At 40.1% G+C, this 19,897-nt stretch overlaps 1 protein-coding gene across 2 annotated transcripts in view; it reads right to left on the bottom strand.

Moving 5' to 3' along the window:
- Positions 1 to 19,897, bottom strand: part of PTN (pleiotrophin) — a 94,760-nt gene that overhangs the window by 9,230 nt on the left and 65,633 nt on the right. For both annotated transcript variants that reach the window (XM_008150495.3, XM_028159034.2), the window contains exons 2-4: positions 14,022 to 14,137; positions 12,943 to 13,116; positions 9,818 to 9,979 (exon numbers count right to left, since the gene is read on the bottom strand). In XM_008150495.3, the coding sequence (XP_008148717.2) occupies positions 9,818 to 9,979; positions 12,943 to 13,116; positions 14,022 to 14,136 (451 nt within the window). In that variant the 5' untranslated portion in view covers position 14,137. The remainder of the gene's footprint in view (positions 1 to 9,817; positions 9,980 to 12,942; positions 13,117 to 14,021; positions 14,138 to 19,897) is intronic.

Raw genomic sequence — 19,897 nt, 5'->3', positions numbered from 1 at the left:
AGCTGAACTGATTAGTCTTGTGCATCCGAGTGAAGAGCTGAAAAATCATGCTTTTCTATTTTCTGTAGAATAAAAGTAATTTCTGAAAGCCTTGCGAGAGTGAGTGCTGTTAATGTGTGAACCTCTGGCAAGCAGCGCTGGGCCTTGCCCACTGTATGCAGGAGGACACCAGGAACATTGGTCACCTGCCTCCAGCTCTTTGGATTTCTAATGAGCTCTCCTAAAAATAGCATATACTTCTCAAGAAAGAGTCTTCAGTTTTTTCCTTGTCCCTGCCTCTGTGTGCTGAGCACCAGCCAACCTGCTTTGATTTCCCTGCAGGTTCCCGGAGCTTTTGCATCAGTGCAGTGCTGGCTGGAGTCACTGGGAGTGTCAAGTGTCCCCACTGGCAGTGCTTGTTACCAGGACAGCGGTGCCTGGGACCCTGAGAAGCACCAGAGAGACTCTGAGTCTCACGGTGGAGAGGAGGCAGGCCTGGATCCAGCCCAGGGTCCTGCCTGGGGGCCTGCTGGGTGTAACAGGGGCAATGTATTGCTTTGTCTTCCTCTCAAGAAATGTAGCCTCTTTAAAGGACCCCGGCTTGAGAAACGCAGCACCAACAGTTATCCTTTGCTTCAATGCAAATACTACACAAAGACAAGCTTGATTCATACTTATCTGACATGACTTCATTATAAATGACCTCATGCATGCTCATCCTAATGTTTTAGGATTATCAGTGAAACGAAAACCAACATTATTAATCTTTTCAGAATACTCAACGAGTAGGAAGCACTCGGTTTGGGAAGCATTGGTATAATAGACAAGAACTCTGGACGTAGACTTTCCTGACTTCAAGTTCAAGCCTGATTCCTCACTGGCTGGCTGACCTTCTGCAAGTTGCCACTTTAGTGTCCTCATTTGTAAAATGTGAGCAAAACTCCTTGAGGCTGCTGTGGGGATTAAGCAAGACCATGCATCCTAAGAGTTTAGGATAATGCCTGTCACATCATAAATAATAAATGGGGACAATTTTTACAGCGCTCAAGAAATGCTAATGACAATAGCTACAACTTAAAACACGAAACAAAAATCCTCAATCTGGTAGAAGTTCGAGGAAGAAACACAAAATCTTCAGGGGTCAAAAAACAAAGAAGGTCCCTCAATCCAGTAACTAATTAGTGTGAACATTGTTCTATTATGCAGCCTTCCTCAATACTAATTATTATTTAGCTGGTTTGTGTGTGCTCAGCTAATGAGCCTCTGAGCATGGAATTTACCAAGGGACATGAAAGTAGACCCCACTGAGAAGTAAACCCTACAAATGTTTACAGTTCCTGGTCCTCACACCTGTCCCGGCAATTAGAACTAAATGTTCTTTAATAAGGATGGGAGTAAAACACACAGGTGAGCCTTCTTCCAGGTGAGGTGAGCGTGTTGTGCTTTAACAGTGATTTCTCTGTACAATTGTGCAGCCGATGAATGAATGATATGCCCTAGTGAGCCAGGCCAGGATAATTTAGTTGGAAACATCATTCATTCATTCAAACAAATACTATTCACTGAGTTCCTCTCATGGACTAGAAACCATGACATGTAGTAGCTTTCAAAGGGGAGTGAGATGTGGCTCCTGCCCTCAAGATGCTCATTGATGTGAGAGGCAAATCCACACAGGCTACAGAGGAATAGATGAATGTCTTATCAGTGGAGTGAGTCCTCCCAGCAACTAAATGCCTGGGAAGGGAAGTCTGATAAGTTTGAACACTGATCTCTTTCCTAGTCTTTGAACAAAACAAGCTCTTAGTAGCCTTGGGGACTTTGAAGTTATTGTTTCACTTAGAATGCCTGGATGGCTAGCTCCTCCTCCAAATCCAAAAGTTAACTCTCCAAGAAGCTTTCCCTCTTTACTCTAACTTAGCTCCCTCCCCCACTCAGTTACTCTAGCACTTGACTCTTCAGTGCTCAAAACCATTTACTCTAGTATTGTTGTTGTCATTTTAATTATTAATTTACATTTGTCAGTATTATCTATGCATCTCCATCACTAGAACGAGAGCAGTGAGAGCAAAGGAATATCACTAGCTCCTAGCGTAATGCCTGCTCCATCCAAGGTTTTTAACAAATTTTATAAATAAATGAATACATTGGAAGCAATGCCAAAGGACTTCCATAGCATTTGTCCTTCTGTGCAGGACCTCGGGATTTGTCCTGCTGCTCCCCCTACTCCACTACAGGTCCAGATGAGGCATTAATTTGTCCCTGGTGCTAACTCTAGCAGACAGTACTCTTCAATAAATACTTACTGAATATTTATGAGGGTAGGTTATATATAATGAAATATATTATCTACGGAAGAACAGGGTCCAGATCTCTAGAAGCACAGGTACAGAGAAATGGATGTATAAGAAATCACGGCCCATTGGGCCATCCCCGAGAGTTCGGTGTGGCTGGGGCACAGCATGTGAGCAATGTCTGGAGTAAGGATCAGACAAACTGGATGATGCCTGAGAAACATGTCCTGCTGAGGAGCCAGGGTCTAATTCTGGAAAACCAGGATCAAAGAGGGAGTTCAGGAAAGAAGAAGTGGGTCTGACATTCATTACTCTTCTTAGGTAAGAAACTGAGATCACTGTGTTGAATAGATTCAGGGGAAGGGGCTGTGCATAAAGCCAGAGATCTAGAATCAGGCGGCTTGTAATTCAGTCCTGGCCCCTCTGCTTAGTAGCTGTATAACTCTGTGCTCAGCATCTAATTTCCCAAAGCCTCATTTCCTCATATGCAAAATTGGGAGTCATAATAATAACTATTTTACAGAGTTTTGTGAATTTTCAATGACACAATGTATGAGTAATGTTCTAAGCAATAATCAAAACATACTATGCGCTCAATAAATACTAACTGTACTTGCTATTATCGTAATTACTACAAACTTTTGGCCTGAAAAGGTGCTGAGGAAACACCCACGTCAAGAAGTTCATTTAGAAGGAAGGAAATAGTCCTAAAAACACTGCACATTTATCAAGCATTTTTACATATATGACTTCATTTCATCTTTAAAACAGTGCCAGGAGGTATTCATTGTAGATTTCAGTTTACAGAAGACAAAACAGATATCATTCTAATAAGAAAAGAGCATAATTATACCTACTCACTTGACATACAGTAGCATGGATAGGAAATAAAATACAGATGTTCAGACAGAGCAAGGAAACAGAACAGAGAGACTAGACATAAACCCACACTTATATGATCAATGAATCTATGACAAAGAAGGCAAGAATACACAATGGAGTAAAGACAGTCTCTTCAATAAATGGTGTTGGGCAAACTGTGGAAAATAATGAAACTGGATCATGTCCTTACACCATATACAAGAATTAACTCTACATGGATTAAATACTTAAAATAAAATGCAGATGTTCAAAGAGTTTCACAAAGCAGAATAAAAACGAAATCAAAACCTTGAGACCAAACTGAGTAAGAGTGTTTTCCTCTAATCAAGAACAAAATTCCCACAAGGCACTCCAGGCTGCCTCTTTCTGCTCAAATGCAAGGGCAGCAGCTTTCCAAACCCCCTTCCTCCTATTTCAGGGTCTTTCCTCCGGGTGGGGGAAGGGGAGCCCAGCCCAGACTGGCCTGTGGTGGGATTCTGCCCCTTCACCTCTCCCAACACAGAAGTCACCAGCCTAGCAGAGCTCACCCACAGGGTGTTGCCATGCTCATTCCTACGGGGTGTCAGAGCCCAGAAAATAGAACAAAAATGTTGGGGAACTTCTTTTATCTTTAAAAGAATGAACAAAAGAATCTTTTTAGAGGGTTGAGAATTGAGAATGCTGGGAATATCACTTCCCTGACCCTTTTTCCATTTAATAATCAGCTGCCAAGCGCTGTGTCCCGCACGCAGCTGAGTCTTGCACTCAAACAGTTGCTGTTCTTTTGATCTTCAAAGTTGAATTGTCAAACCCAAGAGAGGCCTAGGCAACTGTCCAAAAAAAGAGCAGCAAGATGGCAATGCTTTTAGAAAGGGCTGGGAAGACATAAAAGGAATTGGGGTTATCGTGAGCACGGGGAATTACCAAGCATCCGGTAACAGCTGAGCGTGAATTGGTGGACAGGTCAGCAGGAGGGACTGACACTGTTCCCTGGGCCACCTGTAACACAGACATCCATCCACCTGCTCCTCTTCTGACTGTACCGGAAACATTTGAAAATACCCTTCCTCCAGACAAACTTGGAGGCTGACATCATCCCACGCTGCCCTGTTGGTATCACAAGGAGCTTCACAAAACCCCTTATTGATGTATCTCATTTAAGCCAGTCAGAGAAAGATATCATATGACTTCACTTATATGTGGAATCTAATGATCACAATAAACTGATGAATAAAATAGAATCAGAGTCATGGAAACATGGAACAAACTGACGAACCTCAGAGGGGAGTAAACGGGGGCGGGGGTGAGGGAGATTAACCAAAGAACTTGTATGCATATCTGCTTTGCCCATGAACACAAAAATAGGATGCTGAAGGCCTGGGGCAGAGCAGGAATAGGGTGGTAGGGGGGGAAGGGGGAGGAAGGGGGGATATCTGTAATACTCTCAACAATAAAGATTTTAAAGATAAATAAAAATAAAAAGTAATAACTAATAATTTCCATGTCAACAATAACTCCAGGTTCTAGAATATTCCAAGATGATCATCAGGCCAGGTCACCTGTGGCACCTGGGAAAATCTCAGTTCATCTGGGAGCCTTCCGCACAAGCCCTGACTCATCCTGTGCACTCCAGTGGTATCAACCAGAAGCCTGATCCACTGGTCAGCTCTGCTCCCACAGACAGGGCTGCCTAGGCAAGGACCATGGATCCCCATCCTGGCAACCCCGCCTGGCTTGGCCAAATTCTAATTCCTCAGTGAGCTCATCCTCCAGGCGGACCACTGAGAAACATCTGTGGCTTGAAGAGTTATTTGCCTTCCCAAGGGTTCTCTGCTCTGACATTTTATACAGACTGACCCACGTTTCCAACTTCTCCACTTGAGATACTTGATGCCCAAGTATCCCTGAAACTGGAAAAGAACATTACCAATGGCTCCAAAGAGGAGAGACTTAACTCTCTCCACAGTGGAGTGCTCAACTGTCCCCAATATAAGATAACGCTCAGTAACTCTTCATCTGTAATGGCATCAATGCCCATCTATCCCAATAGGAGAGAGGGGGAGGTCTAATAATATACTCCAGCACAGTCCAACATCCCTACATAGGCCCTGGCAGACTGCTCACTAAATACCAGCTCAAGACCTTTTCAGCTTCTCCTCTCATATTTACAAGTAGAGTTTGAAAAGCTAAAGACACATTTCCCTGACTCCCTTGCAGTAGCATTTTATATGTGATCAGGTTTCCATCAATCAGGCACACTTCATGAGTCTTAGTGGTAGAAAAAAGGGCCAAACTTGGCCTGGCTGGAGTAACTCAGTTGGTTGAGTATTGTCCCATGCACTGAAAGGTTGCTGGTTCAATTCCTGGTCAGGACACATACCTGGATTATAGGTATGATCTCCAACTAGGAGCAAATTGAAGACAACTGATAAATGTTTCTCTCTCATATTGATGTTTCTCTCTCTCTCTCTCTCTCTCTCTCTCTCTCTCTCTCTCTCTCTCTCTCTCTCCTCCAGCCTCCCACCCCTTTCCTTTCTCTAAGCAAGGATTGTTTTTAAAGAGCCAAATTTGGAGAAATTGGAAATTACTTCAAGAAAGGTGATAGTAATATTTGGTTTTACGGGTGAGGACAGCGTTGAAGTTTCCAGCGGGTGATTCTTAGCGTTATGTGTGCAGAGCAGTGGGTGATTCTGCTATATCAGCCATGTGCTGTGTGATTAGACATTTCTCTTGGACCTGTTGCCTTTTGCTGCATTATTCCCCATTGGGGAAATCCTCTGGACCACTTGGAGATTCTGTGAGCTATGTAACACTTTTGAATAAACCTTTTCTACTTAAACTAGCTGGAGTAGATCTTTTGCAAAAAAAAACAAAAAACAAACAAAAAAAAAAACACCTGGCAGATGCAATGTTTTCTCAATTAACAATCTTAATTCTCTCAATCTCATTTCTTAAGAAATTAAGATCTCAAATGTCCAACACAATCAATCATTTCACTAATTTATCCTGGTTAGATACTGGCAGTGATTAATCAAGCTCTGGTTATAACCTTTCAGTCAATCAATGACCTTCCCCAGAGTAATCCTGTCCTACTGTCAGGAAAGCTGTATTCCAATTCTGCATCTCTGAGTTCTCATGTCTACATAAAAATATCAAGGCTCTCTGCTGGGTATAGAATGCAAATGTGGAGGACTGAAAGTTTCCTCAAATTAAGTGGGTTCCAACACAAGGGGATCTTGAGGTAAGGGTTTCCAACTTGATATCTAGTAACACTGAAATTGTGGACTAAAGCTAGAGTTAGTGTTTGTACAATATTGACAGCAACTGGAAAGAACAATTCTATTCCTCAAGAGGCAATGCTGTTAGACTGGGATGTGATGAAATTTAAGGCAATTTTTAATCAATGCACATGGGATATGTAATAATGTCCCAGTTCAGATGGCAATTCTAGGTATTAAGCACCTCTCTCCCCAAGCAAGTCTTTTAATCTTTTAATCAAATCACAATGGTATTATTATTAGCAATCAAATCACAACAATATCTCCAGTCTTCCCTCAATTTAATGCTGGGTAGTTGCAGCCTTTCCAACATCTGTATGATCCATTCTAACATTTTAAAGCATATGTTTTCACACTGAGAATCCTGTAGTTTGCATATTAATCCACTACCATTTCCCCAAACAATAGAGGCCAACCAAAAACTTATCTCAAACAAACAACAACAATAACAAAACCCAGGCAAATTAAACAGAACCTGCTCATGTGTTTATCAAAGTGTTTTATCAATGAGAAGGATAATGATGGGGAAAAAAGATAATTTCTTGTTATAAGCTGAGTGATATGAAATAATCACTTACCAATGTCCTGAGATTCTGCAAGCACATACCCTATGCTGTTTATTTTGGAAAATCTGGCACCTAGGAAAGGTCCCTTTCCTATGATTTCCAGGTTTGAAAAAAGGCAGAAAATGATAACAAAGGAGAATGAAAACCTGAATTGATTTTGCTGCTAACCAAGAGGATACACCTGGATGAATCACTGATTTTCTCTGTCTCCATCTGTTATATGAAAGTAACATCAGATGATAGGCAAGGTCCCCAGACGCTCTGCTATTTAATGATTCTAGACATAGAAAATTATCTGATATGGACACAGTTCCATGATTTATATTACTCAGAGATAGCACATTGATTAAAAAGAAAAATGGCAACAGGTCTTTGATGTCAGTCTGACTTTGATTTTGAATCCTGGTTCCACCACTGACAAGCTGTGGAACCTCAGGGAAGTTGCCCGTGCTTTTCGCATACATACAGTAGGATGAACAAAACGTGTGGCAGAGAGTTGCTTCAAAGCTCAAATGAAATGATGAGGCACGCCTATCATAGTGCCCCATTCAAAATTAGTGGGGACCCTACGTCCCTCTCTTCTTTTTGGGTACTGAGTTAAAATAGAAACGAGCATTGATGGCATTCTTTTCTGAATAAAGGAAGAAATAATTATAACTGTATAACTTTGAGAGAAGTTTAGTTACATGAACTCTTCTATCAGTATGCTGGATTTATTGTGTGAAACCTTTTGCCCTTTAGCATTTATTTATTATACAAATACTAGAGGCCTGGTGCACGAATTCCTACACTGGTGGGGTCCAGCTGGCCCGCTCCGGTGGGGACTATCGAGGGAAGGCCGGCTGGGGAAAGGGGCCGGGGGTGGTTTGCAGGCCAGCCATGCCCTGATTGGGGTGGGGTACCCACTTGGGGGTGGGGCTGGCTGGGGCTAGGAGCCACAGGCATTCTGGTCATTCTGCCATTTGGTCGATTTGCATATTACCCTTTTATTATATAGGATTTATTCAGCCCTATGTGCTACTATGTGCTACTCCTTGTTCTAGGCAAAAAGGGATACAGTAGAGAGCAAAATAGAGCAGGTCCCTGTCTTCCTGGGAGCTTTATTCTGAGGGATATCTTCCAGAATAGTTTTAGAAATAATGTTGTAGAAAATGTCATCTTCGTTTGGGAGGTCATATCGCTTATCAGGATTGAGCATTACAAAGCTTACCTTCTCCTTTTTCAAAGGAAAATGAACCCCCTGGAGGTTACACCCATACCTGACTTAGGTAAGAAATCAGCAGCAGATAAAATGAGTTTAGATTCAGCCAAATCTTGGCTCTGTCATTTACTAAAGATCTATTCCTGGGCAAACAAATTAACCAGTGTGCCTCATTTTCCTTCAAAAGTACATCTACTTGCAGAGGAACATATGGGATTTTAAGAAATAACATATGTCAAACACCCAGGTCAAGACATGCCAGTGGAACAGAACAATACAAATGATAATGTAGATGTCATTTTATTATTATTTGATTTTCCATTGATCAGAAAAAAATGAGCTATCTTAAGGTTAGAGACTCACAAAGAGAAAGCTGTAATATCCATTCATGGTTATTTTGGGAAAATGGTACAGAAATATACACAGCCCACACATGTCACTAATTCCATTTTACTTAAACCAGGAAACATATGTCATAGAAAGTGGGTATGAGTCTCTCTTGTTAAGAAAATCTTCTATCTGACACGTCTCCCTAGCTCAGCTCCTATGATAAGATTTTTCTTTGTGCAGATTGCCTGGTGCCAAAACAACATTCACAAAATCCTCCAAGTTGAGAGAGAAAGGACTAATTAGTTTTAACAAAGATATGTTATGCACAAAGTGAAGGCTGCATTTTAATGACCAACAAAATGCATAACTGGCTGTGAAATTCAGAATTCACTCAGGATAATACCTTGAATTATATTCCTTGATTTTTGATACATGAAAAATTACAGAATGTCTACCCACTTGAAATATTTTACCACCATTTTTCAGGCTGAGAGCCTGAACCAAATGGTTAACCTTCATTGCCTGTGGGAGAATGTAAAAAAGTGAATTATCCACCAGTCCAATTAAGAGAGGAAGGGAGAAGGAGAGAGAGAAAAACATCCATTGGCTGCACATCCCCTATGGGGATGGAGCCCACAACCCAGGCTTGTGACCTGACTAGGAATTGAACCAGCAACCGTAGGGTGCACCTGACAATGCCCAGCCAACAGAGCTACACCTGCCAGGGTCTGAGGGGTTTTCTTAATCATATGCCAGTTTGATATTTACTTTATCCAGCATGAAAGTAGGGTCTGACTTTCTGGGAATGAATAGAAAGATGGCTCTAAATAATTTAAAAATTCCATGATAAAAGTAGTGAGCTAATCAAACCAAAAAAGAAAATAAAGGCTTATTTAAAGAACTTATCAAAGTACATGGTGAAAAAGGAAAATATAAAATAATTTAGCTAATGACAACTATGTATGTTAGATAATCTAGGAAAGACTTGATTTTAAATATTCTGCCTCAGGACCTTTATGAGTTTGTTCATACTTGTCAGAATGCAGTCCCAATTTAGGGTTTGGCTTATACAGTCACCATACAGCAACTGTCTTAATTGGCCCGTTTTGCCAGACTGTTTATTTGTGCTAGGAGACTATTCCAATCCCCTCATCTGTGCAGAGGACCTCAGTTGCCTGCTGAGAAGTATTTGTATGAAACTTAATACAGGGGGCTTTTTTCAATTCCTTTCTTAAGGTAATTCACCTGAAGATCCTGCCTGAGTCCATGGACCCATTCACATTAAAACTGTGTTCAAAGAGCAGGGCCTACCTTGAGGCTTGGACTTAGTGAGTTTGCCACAGGGCTTGGAGATGGTGACTGTCTTCTGGCAGTCAGCATTGTGGAGGGCTCGCTTCAGACTTCCAGTTCTGGTCTTCAAGGCGGTATTCAGGTCACATTCTCCCCAGGCCTGGAACTGGTATTTGCACTCCGCTAAAGGTAAGGTAGGACAAAGCAGAAACCTTTGAAAGATCCTATTATAGTGCCCTGAAAATAAACACACTTTTTTTTTTTAACTCTTTGTAGCGAGGTAACTATAGTTGTAAGAAATATGAGAGAACCCGTATACCCTCAATTGTGATGTCTTCTATAGCTGTAGTCCAATGGCACAACCAGGAAACTGACATGGATACATTCCACAGAACTTATTCAGCTTTCACCAGTTTGACATGCATTCATTTGGGTATGTGTGTGGAGGATGGAGATTTAGTTCTGTGCAACTCCATCCCATGTGTAGATACAAGTGAACACCACCGCCATTTATACACAAAACAATTCCAATGCAAGGGTCCCTTGGGCTGTCCTTCCATAGTCAAAAGCCACCCAACTTCCTCCCCTCCCATCACTCTAGCCTCTGGCAACCACTATTCTGTTCCCCATCGTTATACTTATTTCATCTTAATTTTGTCATCCGTCCATGTAAATGGAATCAAGTACTGTGTAACCTATTGAGACAGGTTATTTTCATTCAGCATAATTTCTTGGAGGTCCATCCAAGTTGTGTATATCAATAGCCTCTCCTTGTCATTGCTTAGTAATATTCCATGGTATATAGGGTGGGGCAAAAGTAGGTTTACAGTTGTTCATACAGAAAAAAATAATACACTAATCCTATATAATAAAGAGGTAATATGAAAATTGACCATCACTCCAACACACAAGATAGCCGCCCCAATGAGGTCAAAGATGGCCGCCCCCATGTGGACACAAAATGGCCACCACAAGATGGCCAGCAGGGGAGGGCAGTTGTGGGTGATCAGGCCAGCAGGGGAGGGCAGTTGGCGGGGACCAGGCCTGCAAGGGAGGGAAGTTGGGGGGGACCAGGCCTGCAGGGGAGGGTAGTTGGGGGCAACTAAGCCTGCAGGGGAGGGCAGTTAGGGGCAATCGGGCTGGCAGTAGAGCAGTTAGGCATCGATCAGGCTGGCAGTGGAGTAGTTAGGGGGTGATCAGGCAGGCAGGCAGGCAGGCAGGCAAGCGGTTGGGAGCCAGCAGTCCTGGATTGTGAGAGGGATCCCCGATTGGAGAGGGTGCAGGCTGGACTGAGGGACACACACACACCCCGTGCACAAATTTTGTGCACAAGGCCTCTAGTTAATAAATAATAATACAAGAATAAACTATGTTTCTCATACAACCATAAACCTACTTTTGCCCCACTCTGTTATGTACCACAATTTGTTTAAGCATTTATCAGCTGAAAGACATTTGGGTGGTTTCCAGCTTTTGGCTATTACAAACAAAGCTGCCATATACATTCATATATAGATTTTATGGGAACATAGGTTTTCATTTCTCTATGATCAATGCTTATGGTAAAGCCACTGCACAGCATGGTAAACACATGTTTAGTTTTGTAAGAAACTGCCATTTTTTTTTCCAATATGGCTGTACCATTTTACATTCCCATTAGTGATGTATAGTGATCTAGTTCTTCCACATCCTTTCTAACATTTGGTGTTATTTTTTATTTTAGCCACTCTGATAGGTGTAGAGTGTATAGTGATATCTCATTAGTTTTCATTTTCATTTCCCTACTGGGAAAAAATGTTGAACATCTTTGTAGGTGTTGCCACCTATATCCTCTTTGGTATAATGTTTGTTCATGTCTTTTGCTCACTTTATAACTGAATTGTTAGTTTTGAGAGTTCATTATCTATAATAATGAAAGTGTAATATGCTAATTAGACTGGATGTCCTTCTGGATGACTTTCTGGATGAAGCCAGGGCTGCAAGGGAAGCCCGGGTCTCGGGTGCCTGCTGGCGGACAGGGGGAAGCTCAAGTCCCGGGTGTCAGAGGGAAGCCGGTGCTGGCAGCAGGGGAAGGAAGGCCTACTCTTGCATGAATTTCATGCATCAGGCCTCTAGTATATTCTACATACAAGTCCTCTAATATATACTACTAAAAACATTTTGTAGGTGGGCCTGTATGGTACCCACATATAATTTATGATCAAATGTATCTGATTTTTATCAGACTTTTATAGAACTTATATCCATCCATAAAAGTACCCCAAATGTTATAGAAAATGGAAAAGATATTGTCCTTCTTCCCTGGTCTATAAGCCAGAGTACATTTCTGTAGAACAGTGAGAACATTTGGAGTACCATGTTTCACCAAAGCTAACAAAGATAAAAATTCAAGAATATGAAAAAATACACACATAGGTAATTGGGGTGTGCAATGGTGGGTTTAAAGTTAGATGTCTTGAAAGATTCCTTCTCAAATAGGTAGTTAAGGCCAGTGAGACTGGCAATAGTCAGTGGGGAAAAAAATCCTTGAGAAATGTCTATAATCAGCCCTGCTGGATTCAATAAGTAAGTCTATGAACCAGTGTGGAGGGTGGGGAGAGATCAAAAGAGAAAGAGGGCCTGAAAGTAACAGAAAGAGATCAGGAGAAGGGGGAGAATAAATAAGAAGAGAGGAAATAAAGACACAAGGAACTTAGAAGAAAAACAGAAAGGAAAGAGAAAAAGATCAACAAACACTATTAGGAGGAATCAATAGTATATTTTTGTCCCTATTGGTAAGGCAGCAGTACTTAATAAGGGACTATTTAACATTAGGCAATATCTGGAGACATTTCAGTTGTCATAGTTTGTGGAGGTGGGCAGTGCTAGCAGAAACTAGTGGGTAGAAGCCAAAGATGATGCTAAATATCTTACAATCCACAGAACAGACCCCCACAACAAAAGCTATCTTTTCCAAAATGCTAGTTAGTAGTGCTGAGGTTGAGAAACTTGGGGGTTAGGCAAAATGTTTTGTTATTTTGTATCTGATAAAATAAACTTATTTAAAATAAATGGGAGTCAACCTCAAAAAGATATTTGGTGGAAGAATTCAAAGATTATGTCAGACTAGAAGATTCAACCAGTAGGACCACAGGGATGGGACTCACCTCCAAACTGCTTCTTCCAGTTGCAGGGGATCTTACATCTCTGGGTCTTCATGGTTTGTTTGCACTCAGCTCCACTCCGGGTGCCCTCCCGGGTGCCCAGCCCACAATCTCCGCTGGTGGGCACACACACACTCCACTGCCATTCTCCACAGTCAGACTTCTTCACTTTCTTTTCTGGAAGGAAGGAGACATAATCAACACCAGAATGCTCTTTAACTCCTATGTAAAACTACATTCATTCCTGAGCACCTTAATTACAGGGTCTGTGCTTTTTACCTCTATCTTCAGTGTCCAGTAAATAGTAGAAACCTGATAGGGATTAGCGGAATGATTGAATCAATGAATGACCAAGACCAGGGAGAAAGAAAACTGTGAAAGGAGCTAGAACTAATATTAATTTAACTCTTACTATGTGCCAGGAGCTGTGCTAAGTGATTTACTGACACCTCTTAAAAGCAGACATTTCTATGAAAGAGAAGATGGTCAAAAACAGTTAAACCCAAAAAGTGAGAAAACATTCTATTAGAAGCAACAGTTGTCAGATTAGCTTCTACAATGCAAGTCATTGTTCATTTCTCTGTTTTGTAGACAGAATAGCATAATATAAATGTGGTGGAAACTGACTCCCAGCCCCACAGACTACTCATTGAGAGTGACATGGAAAGGGTGCATTAACCTCTCTGAGCCTCAGTTTCCTTCTTTAGACATAAAACAAAAATTCCTTGAAGGGCTCTTTTTGAAGAGAGAGGCAACATAAGTAAAACACCTGATTCCTGGTCAATGGTCTGTACAGAATAGCTGCTAATATGATAATTATGGTAATGATCATCATCTGTATTTCAGGACTTTACAGTAGCGGGGGGATGAGAAGGGATGTCGCTTAGGTTCCTTGAAATATTAAGGAGGAAAGGAGGGAAAGTGGGGAGGTAGGAAGGGAGAAAGAGAGAAAGGAAGGAAAGGAGGCGTGAGAGGAGAGATGAGGGAGTGAGGAAGGAAGAGAGGAAGGACAAAAATCAGGTAGTGGGATTAGAAGGACATTTATCAGTGAAGAGCCTTGCCTTCATAACCCTACTGCTTACCTGGTTTCTCTTTCTTTCCTGCTTCAGCAGTGTCCACTGCTGCCAAAATGAAAATGAATGCCAAGAAGGCAGCTGCAAATTTTCGACGCTGCTGCAGGTACTGTTGGGACTGCATTCTGGGAATAAACAGAGAAACAGAAGAAGGTGGTATCAGCTAAGTCAGAGAGGAAGGTTCCTGGAACTCCTTGATGGAAGGCTCCCTTTCCATTTCTGGAATATTCAATTTTAGAAAGATCTGTATCAATTGCCTTATGTACATTCTGTCTTGTCTCTCCACCGAAATAAGTTCTCTTTTGCAATCAGTCATGACAAAATCCAACAGTTTGTGTAAGACTTCACCCACAGCCATTTGCTAAGTATGACTCAAGAAAGACAGAGCAAAAGAATTTTGATGGCGTGTGTTTGAGCAGACTCCTACAGTAAGTTTTGCTGACAGTGAGTGATGCTTGGTAATGTCAATAGCTATAGTCCTCTTCATAACTCTTGAGAATTCCTAGGAACAACCATAATGTTGAAGTCCCCATGGATAATTTGAATGGACACAATGAGTGGATTATCTGTGCAAAATTATGTTTGCTAGTATCTTTAGATGTATCAGTATTGACTAGTATCACTGAAGTTTTTACCATTTTCCATGATCGTGATTACCTTATTATCATCAATGTTCCATTATTCATTGGTCCACCAAAGATGGAAACACAAAACAGAAGTAGGGATAGCACACCTTTATATATACCTAGCAAACACACAAAACACACGTGCTAAAATACTTCTAAATTATAGGATAATGAAGAGTTCACACTCACTCATAATTTGAAATTCTCTACATTTGTTATAAATAAAAATCCCAGAATAACATTAGAAAACTCCCTTAGAATTTGGAGTCACTTGTGCCAGCTGAGTGTCAGAGTGTCAACATGGTCACCTGGCCAAAACAAACTTGAGAAATCTCTGTCCAAGCCCCAGGACAACCCACTTCCCAATGGCTACACCGAGGCATCGATGGCAGCAACTCACCTATTTCTAGTTTTACATTGCTAAACTTCTATTTTATAATTACTTTCAAAAAGCTTTCTTGTAATAAGTTCAATTCGCTTAATTTCTGGGAGAAAAATCCCACATGAAATTATGTTTGAGTAACAGAATGGTCTATTAAAAAGTTATCATAACTGTAGCGTGAGGAAGGGAGGAGAGATACAAATTGGGATGAGGGTTGGAGAGTTAGTAGAATGGAAATGCCCTCTACCTGGTTTTGATACTAATTTATAACAATCCAGAAATTAAGGAGTGGGTAAATGGTGCATTTCAGCTTTGGAAGTTCTAAGGAGAAATGCACACAAGTCTATGTGCACAGGGAGTCACCTGTGTAAAATATGTGATCAGAAACAGGTTTGAATTAGAGAATATCTTTCTTCTTCTCAACCTCTTCTCCCTTCCTTATGTTTTGTCAACATTCTGCTTAAGACTATATTTTGAGAGCTTAGATTTTTCTAAGTAGATAAAATGAATAAATATTATTTGAAAGAAGAAAGTAAGAGGGTTTAGAAAAGAGATGATTAAAATTATCCAAAAAATCCCAGTGTGCCCAAACAAGACCCAATTAACATGCTGGTACCTTGCTGTTGTAGTAAATTCTTGAGTAATTAGTACATGTGTGCATAATGGGTCCCCCCATTGTGGGTGATATTTGCATAGTTGATTATTTGTCCTTAGCATCAAGTAAAGGCAAAATCTCTCCCTGCTTATAGCCTCTATATACCTAATTTATATTTGTAACCCTGCTTGCTCGCCAACAGAGAAGAGGCAAGAGAAATGATCTTAAAAAAGTGGTCAGGATCATGACTTACTTTTCAAACTGAGAGACATAAAACAGTGGAAGAAGAATGCTTGCTAAGTTGGCTCAGTTCTTTTGAATAATTTACTTATTTTTCACCCTCTCCTACTGCCAGCTTTGTTGTATTTACCCTGGCAGATTTAATGTCACAGGGTTTAATGGTTAAGTAGAAGATTATCATTGATGGGGGCTGGTGTCTGGAAATTATTATTGAGAAATCTCTATCACTAATAAGTCTGAAGCTCAATGATGAAAGGAACATAAAGAAACCAATAAAGAGGAAGTGTTAATTTATTGTCTCTTCTCTGAAAAAATAGCTGATTAGAAGGAAAAGAGAGCTCCCCTTTTCTTTAACATGTTAATAGGATCTAGGAGTTTTAAAGATGACTAACATCTGGTGTAAACAGAAGACAAAGATGCTAGGATCTGTTCCATCGTGATCTCTGTGGAAGGACTAACATGGGATTTGGAAGCAGAAGCTTTGGCTCAAATTTTAGCTCCGCCATCTAATTTTTAGAATGTCCATGGGCAAAACACCACCCATGTTGAACCACTGTTTTGACTTCTGCAAAGTGGGAGTGATTATAGCAACTACTTGACAAGTCCGTCAGGTAAAAGCAAGATATGGACATAGAGCTAACCAGAACATTAAGAAATATAGTACTACTTGATGAATAGAGTTAATTTATCCTCACTCTTATTACTTACTATAATGAAGTGCTTTTTAAGTAAGAAATAACAAGCATTACCCTCTGAGCTTCCTAATATAATCTAAAACCAAAAGACAAAAATACAAGATAAAAATGAGAGAGAGAGAGAGAGAGAGAGAGAGAGAGAGAGAGAGAGAGAGAGAGAGAGATTGAGATTTTAATGTCAGCTAAAGATTATCCAGCCTTTTCAAGGCACAATCTGTCCTTTGACTTTCTGGAAAGCTAAAATACACACAAGGACCTTCATCCTCAGTATTTCTTTGGAGTTCACTAAGTCATGAGGTTCCATGTTGAGAATTGGGGGCTGTTTCATCAGGAGCTACATGATATTTGGTTTTTGCTCTTTTGTGATATTAACAGTCATTGGTATTCAATGATTATTGATGGGATATTATGGACTGAATGTTTGTGTACCCTCCTTCCAAATTCATATGTGGAAATCCTCCCCTTCTCCATGTGATGGTATTATGGTACTAGGAAGTGGGGCCTTTTGGAGGTAATTAGGATGAGATGAGGTCAAGAGGGTACAACCTTCATGAATGGGATCAGTGCCCTTACAAAATCCCCAGAGAGCTTGCTTTCTCTCTCTGCCCTCTGCCACATGAGGATACAATGAGGAGTTGGCAGTCTGCAATCCAGAATAGGGTTCTCACTAGATCCCAACAGTCCTGGAATCCTGATCTTGGACTTCCAGCCCCCAGAAGTATGAGAAATGAATTTCTGTTGTTGACAAGCCACCCAATCTATGGTGTGTTGTCACAGCAGGCTGAGCTGATTAAGACATGGGAGTCGTTACCTGGCCAGTGTGGCTCAGTAGTTGAGTGTTGAACTATGGACCAGGAGGTCATGATTCAATTCCCAGTCAGGGCACATGCCTGGGCTGTGGGCTTGATTCCCAGTGTGGATCGTGCAGGAGGCAGCCAATCAATGATTATCTCTCATCATTGATGTTTCTATCTCTCTCTCCCTCTCCCTTCCTCTCTGAAATCAATAAAAATATGTAAAAGAAAAAGACATGGGAGTTGCAAAATGGTGCTATTTTAATTCTATTCTTTCCTTTTAATTTATTAGTTGAGATAATTTCATAAGGAGATATTTTCCCTCACCTATTATTTATTCTGTTTACAGTTCATACAGAAATGTAGGATCAGTTCTTAATTCTTTTATTTATCTAATTTTTAAGATCATGAATTTGTTCCCTATTATCATTAGAATTTGGCCACTTTTTTGCATATTACTATAAGTTCATAAATTTGTTCATATTTGATGGACTTTAAGCCATCACATTTTTATCTTTATTGAAGCTCTAATTGTCCCATCTTTGACCAGTGTAAGCTTCATTAAGTTGGCTTTTCACATGACCCTTGTAATCTTTCATTATGTCCCTGCTATCTGGTCCATAAAGATGTTTCAGATCTTTCGGCACATTTCCTATCCCAGACCTAAAATCAACCATTCTTTCAAAAAGCCTTGTTTGTTTTCATGGTAAATAATTTCTGGGCACTTGGGATGCTCAACATTACTGAGTAGGTCTTTAGTTCCAGGCTTTTTCCTTTTCTGAAAGGACATAATGTTAAAAATAAATACCATAAAATTAATCATTTGATTTATCCCACATCACATAAACAGTAGTCTCAGAATAACAATATTACTGCTAAAACCACCAATTATCAATCCTAAAAGCAGTTAAAATTACTTTTATTACACTATCTCCTTTAGCTCTCACCTTTAGGATTGCTCCGTATCTATGTTATCATATGTTTCAGTTAATACACACTATGCCATCTCCCTTTCAATTCTCATTAGTTTCCATTATAAAAGCAGCTCTATTCTTAGTGTTGACCAAAAGGCCAGTGCTGTCTCTCTAGGCCCGTGTTGGGCAAACTGTGGCTCGTGAGCCACATGCGGCTCTTTGGCCCCTTGAGTGTGGCTCTTCCACAAAATACCACGGCCTGGGCAAGTTGTTTTGAAGAAGTGGCGTTAGAAGAAGTTTAAGTTTAAAAAATTTGGCTCTCAAAAGAAATTTCAATGGTTGTCCTGTTGATATTTGGCTCTGTGGACTAATGAGTTTGCCGACCACTGCTCTAGGCGTTCTGGTGGTCTGAAAGGATTCTGTGGTAGAATTTTTAGAAAAACTTTTAGAAACCTATTACTTGAGTTCTTGATGTCAACAGTTTATCTGGCCGGCCCTTTTGTCCTTGAGGGTAAGTTTTGCTGAATGTAACATCTTTGTCTCACAGCTTCTTTGTTTAAGGATTCAAAATACATATGTTCCTCCCTTTTCTTTCACTACAAAGTGTTACTATTAAGAAGTCTAACAATAATCTAATTTTCTGTTCCTTATTATGTATTATTTTTGCTGAGATAGCCAAAGGATCTTTTTTCTTTAAGGTACAATAATTTCCTAACATATCACTTGGTATTGTTCATCTTGTGTCAATAGTCTCAGATAATGAAGGACTCTTTTAACATGCACCTTTAGATTATATTATTTTATATGAATGAGAGCTTTTAGTATTAGTTCTATAATCTTTCCTTGGCTTTCTTCTTCAGGATCTCATATTATTTGTGAGTTGATTCTTCTTTGCCTGTTTTCAATATTTGTAAATTTATCAAAAAATGCTTTTAATCTGTTATTTTAAAAATATCTTCTAATTATCTTAAGGTATTACTTGTGTTAATTCAATCTTGTGTTCCTTCAAACTAGGAAGAACTAAATCTTCATTTATAAAATATTTTTCTTTCTATTTATAATTTTCACATGAATTCTGTCACCTCATTCCTGTACTTTTTTAATTATGATTCATGAGGTTCTTTTACATCTTGTATCATTTCCTTGTTTTCTAAATAATTTGAAGTAGTATATTACAGGCTTTTGTTTTTGTTTCTTTCACTGCTTTTAGGTATATTATTCTACTTTTTATTTTCCTTTTTAAATAGTTACTTTACAAGATATTTGACCTCAATACATTTCTCTATATCATATTTACAGCTGTTCTAGCTTCACAAAATTCCTTTTTCTGTTCTTTCCATATCATGGTAAAATGGGACACTATGTTTCTGAGATTCCCTGGTTTTATTTTCCTGTCCCTACTTTAGCTGGATCTTCTCTCTCTTTTGTTTCTATTGTTGCTCTCCTAATCAATTTTGATTTTATTACCAGCCATTTATCCTCACTATGGGTTCCTGTCCTGAATGAGTCATGATGGAGTCAGCTTCTATTCTCAGATTGCCTCACCATGATTTACAGTGACGTGTATGGGCTGTTTCAGGGCTTCCCACTGTCGGACCTTTCAGATGCTCTGCTGCTTCCCTCTGCCTTCTTTTGTTCA

The sequence above is a fragment of the Eptesicus fuscus genome, chromosome 14 (assembly GCF_027574615.1).
Source record: "Eptesicus fuscus isolate TK198812 chromosome 14, DD_ASM_mEF_20220401, whole genome shotgun sequence".
Lineage (NCBI taxonomy): Eukaryota > Metazoa > Chordata > Mammalia > Chiroptera > Vespertilionidae > Eptesicus > Eptesicus fuscus.
Note: the sequence above shows the minus strand (reverse complement) of the source record. Positions and strands in the feature narration are given on the sequence as shown.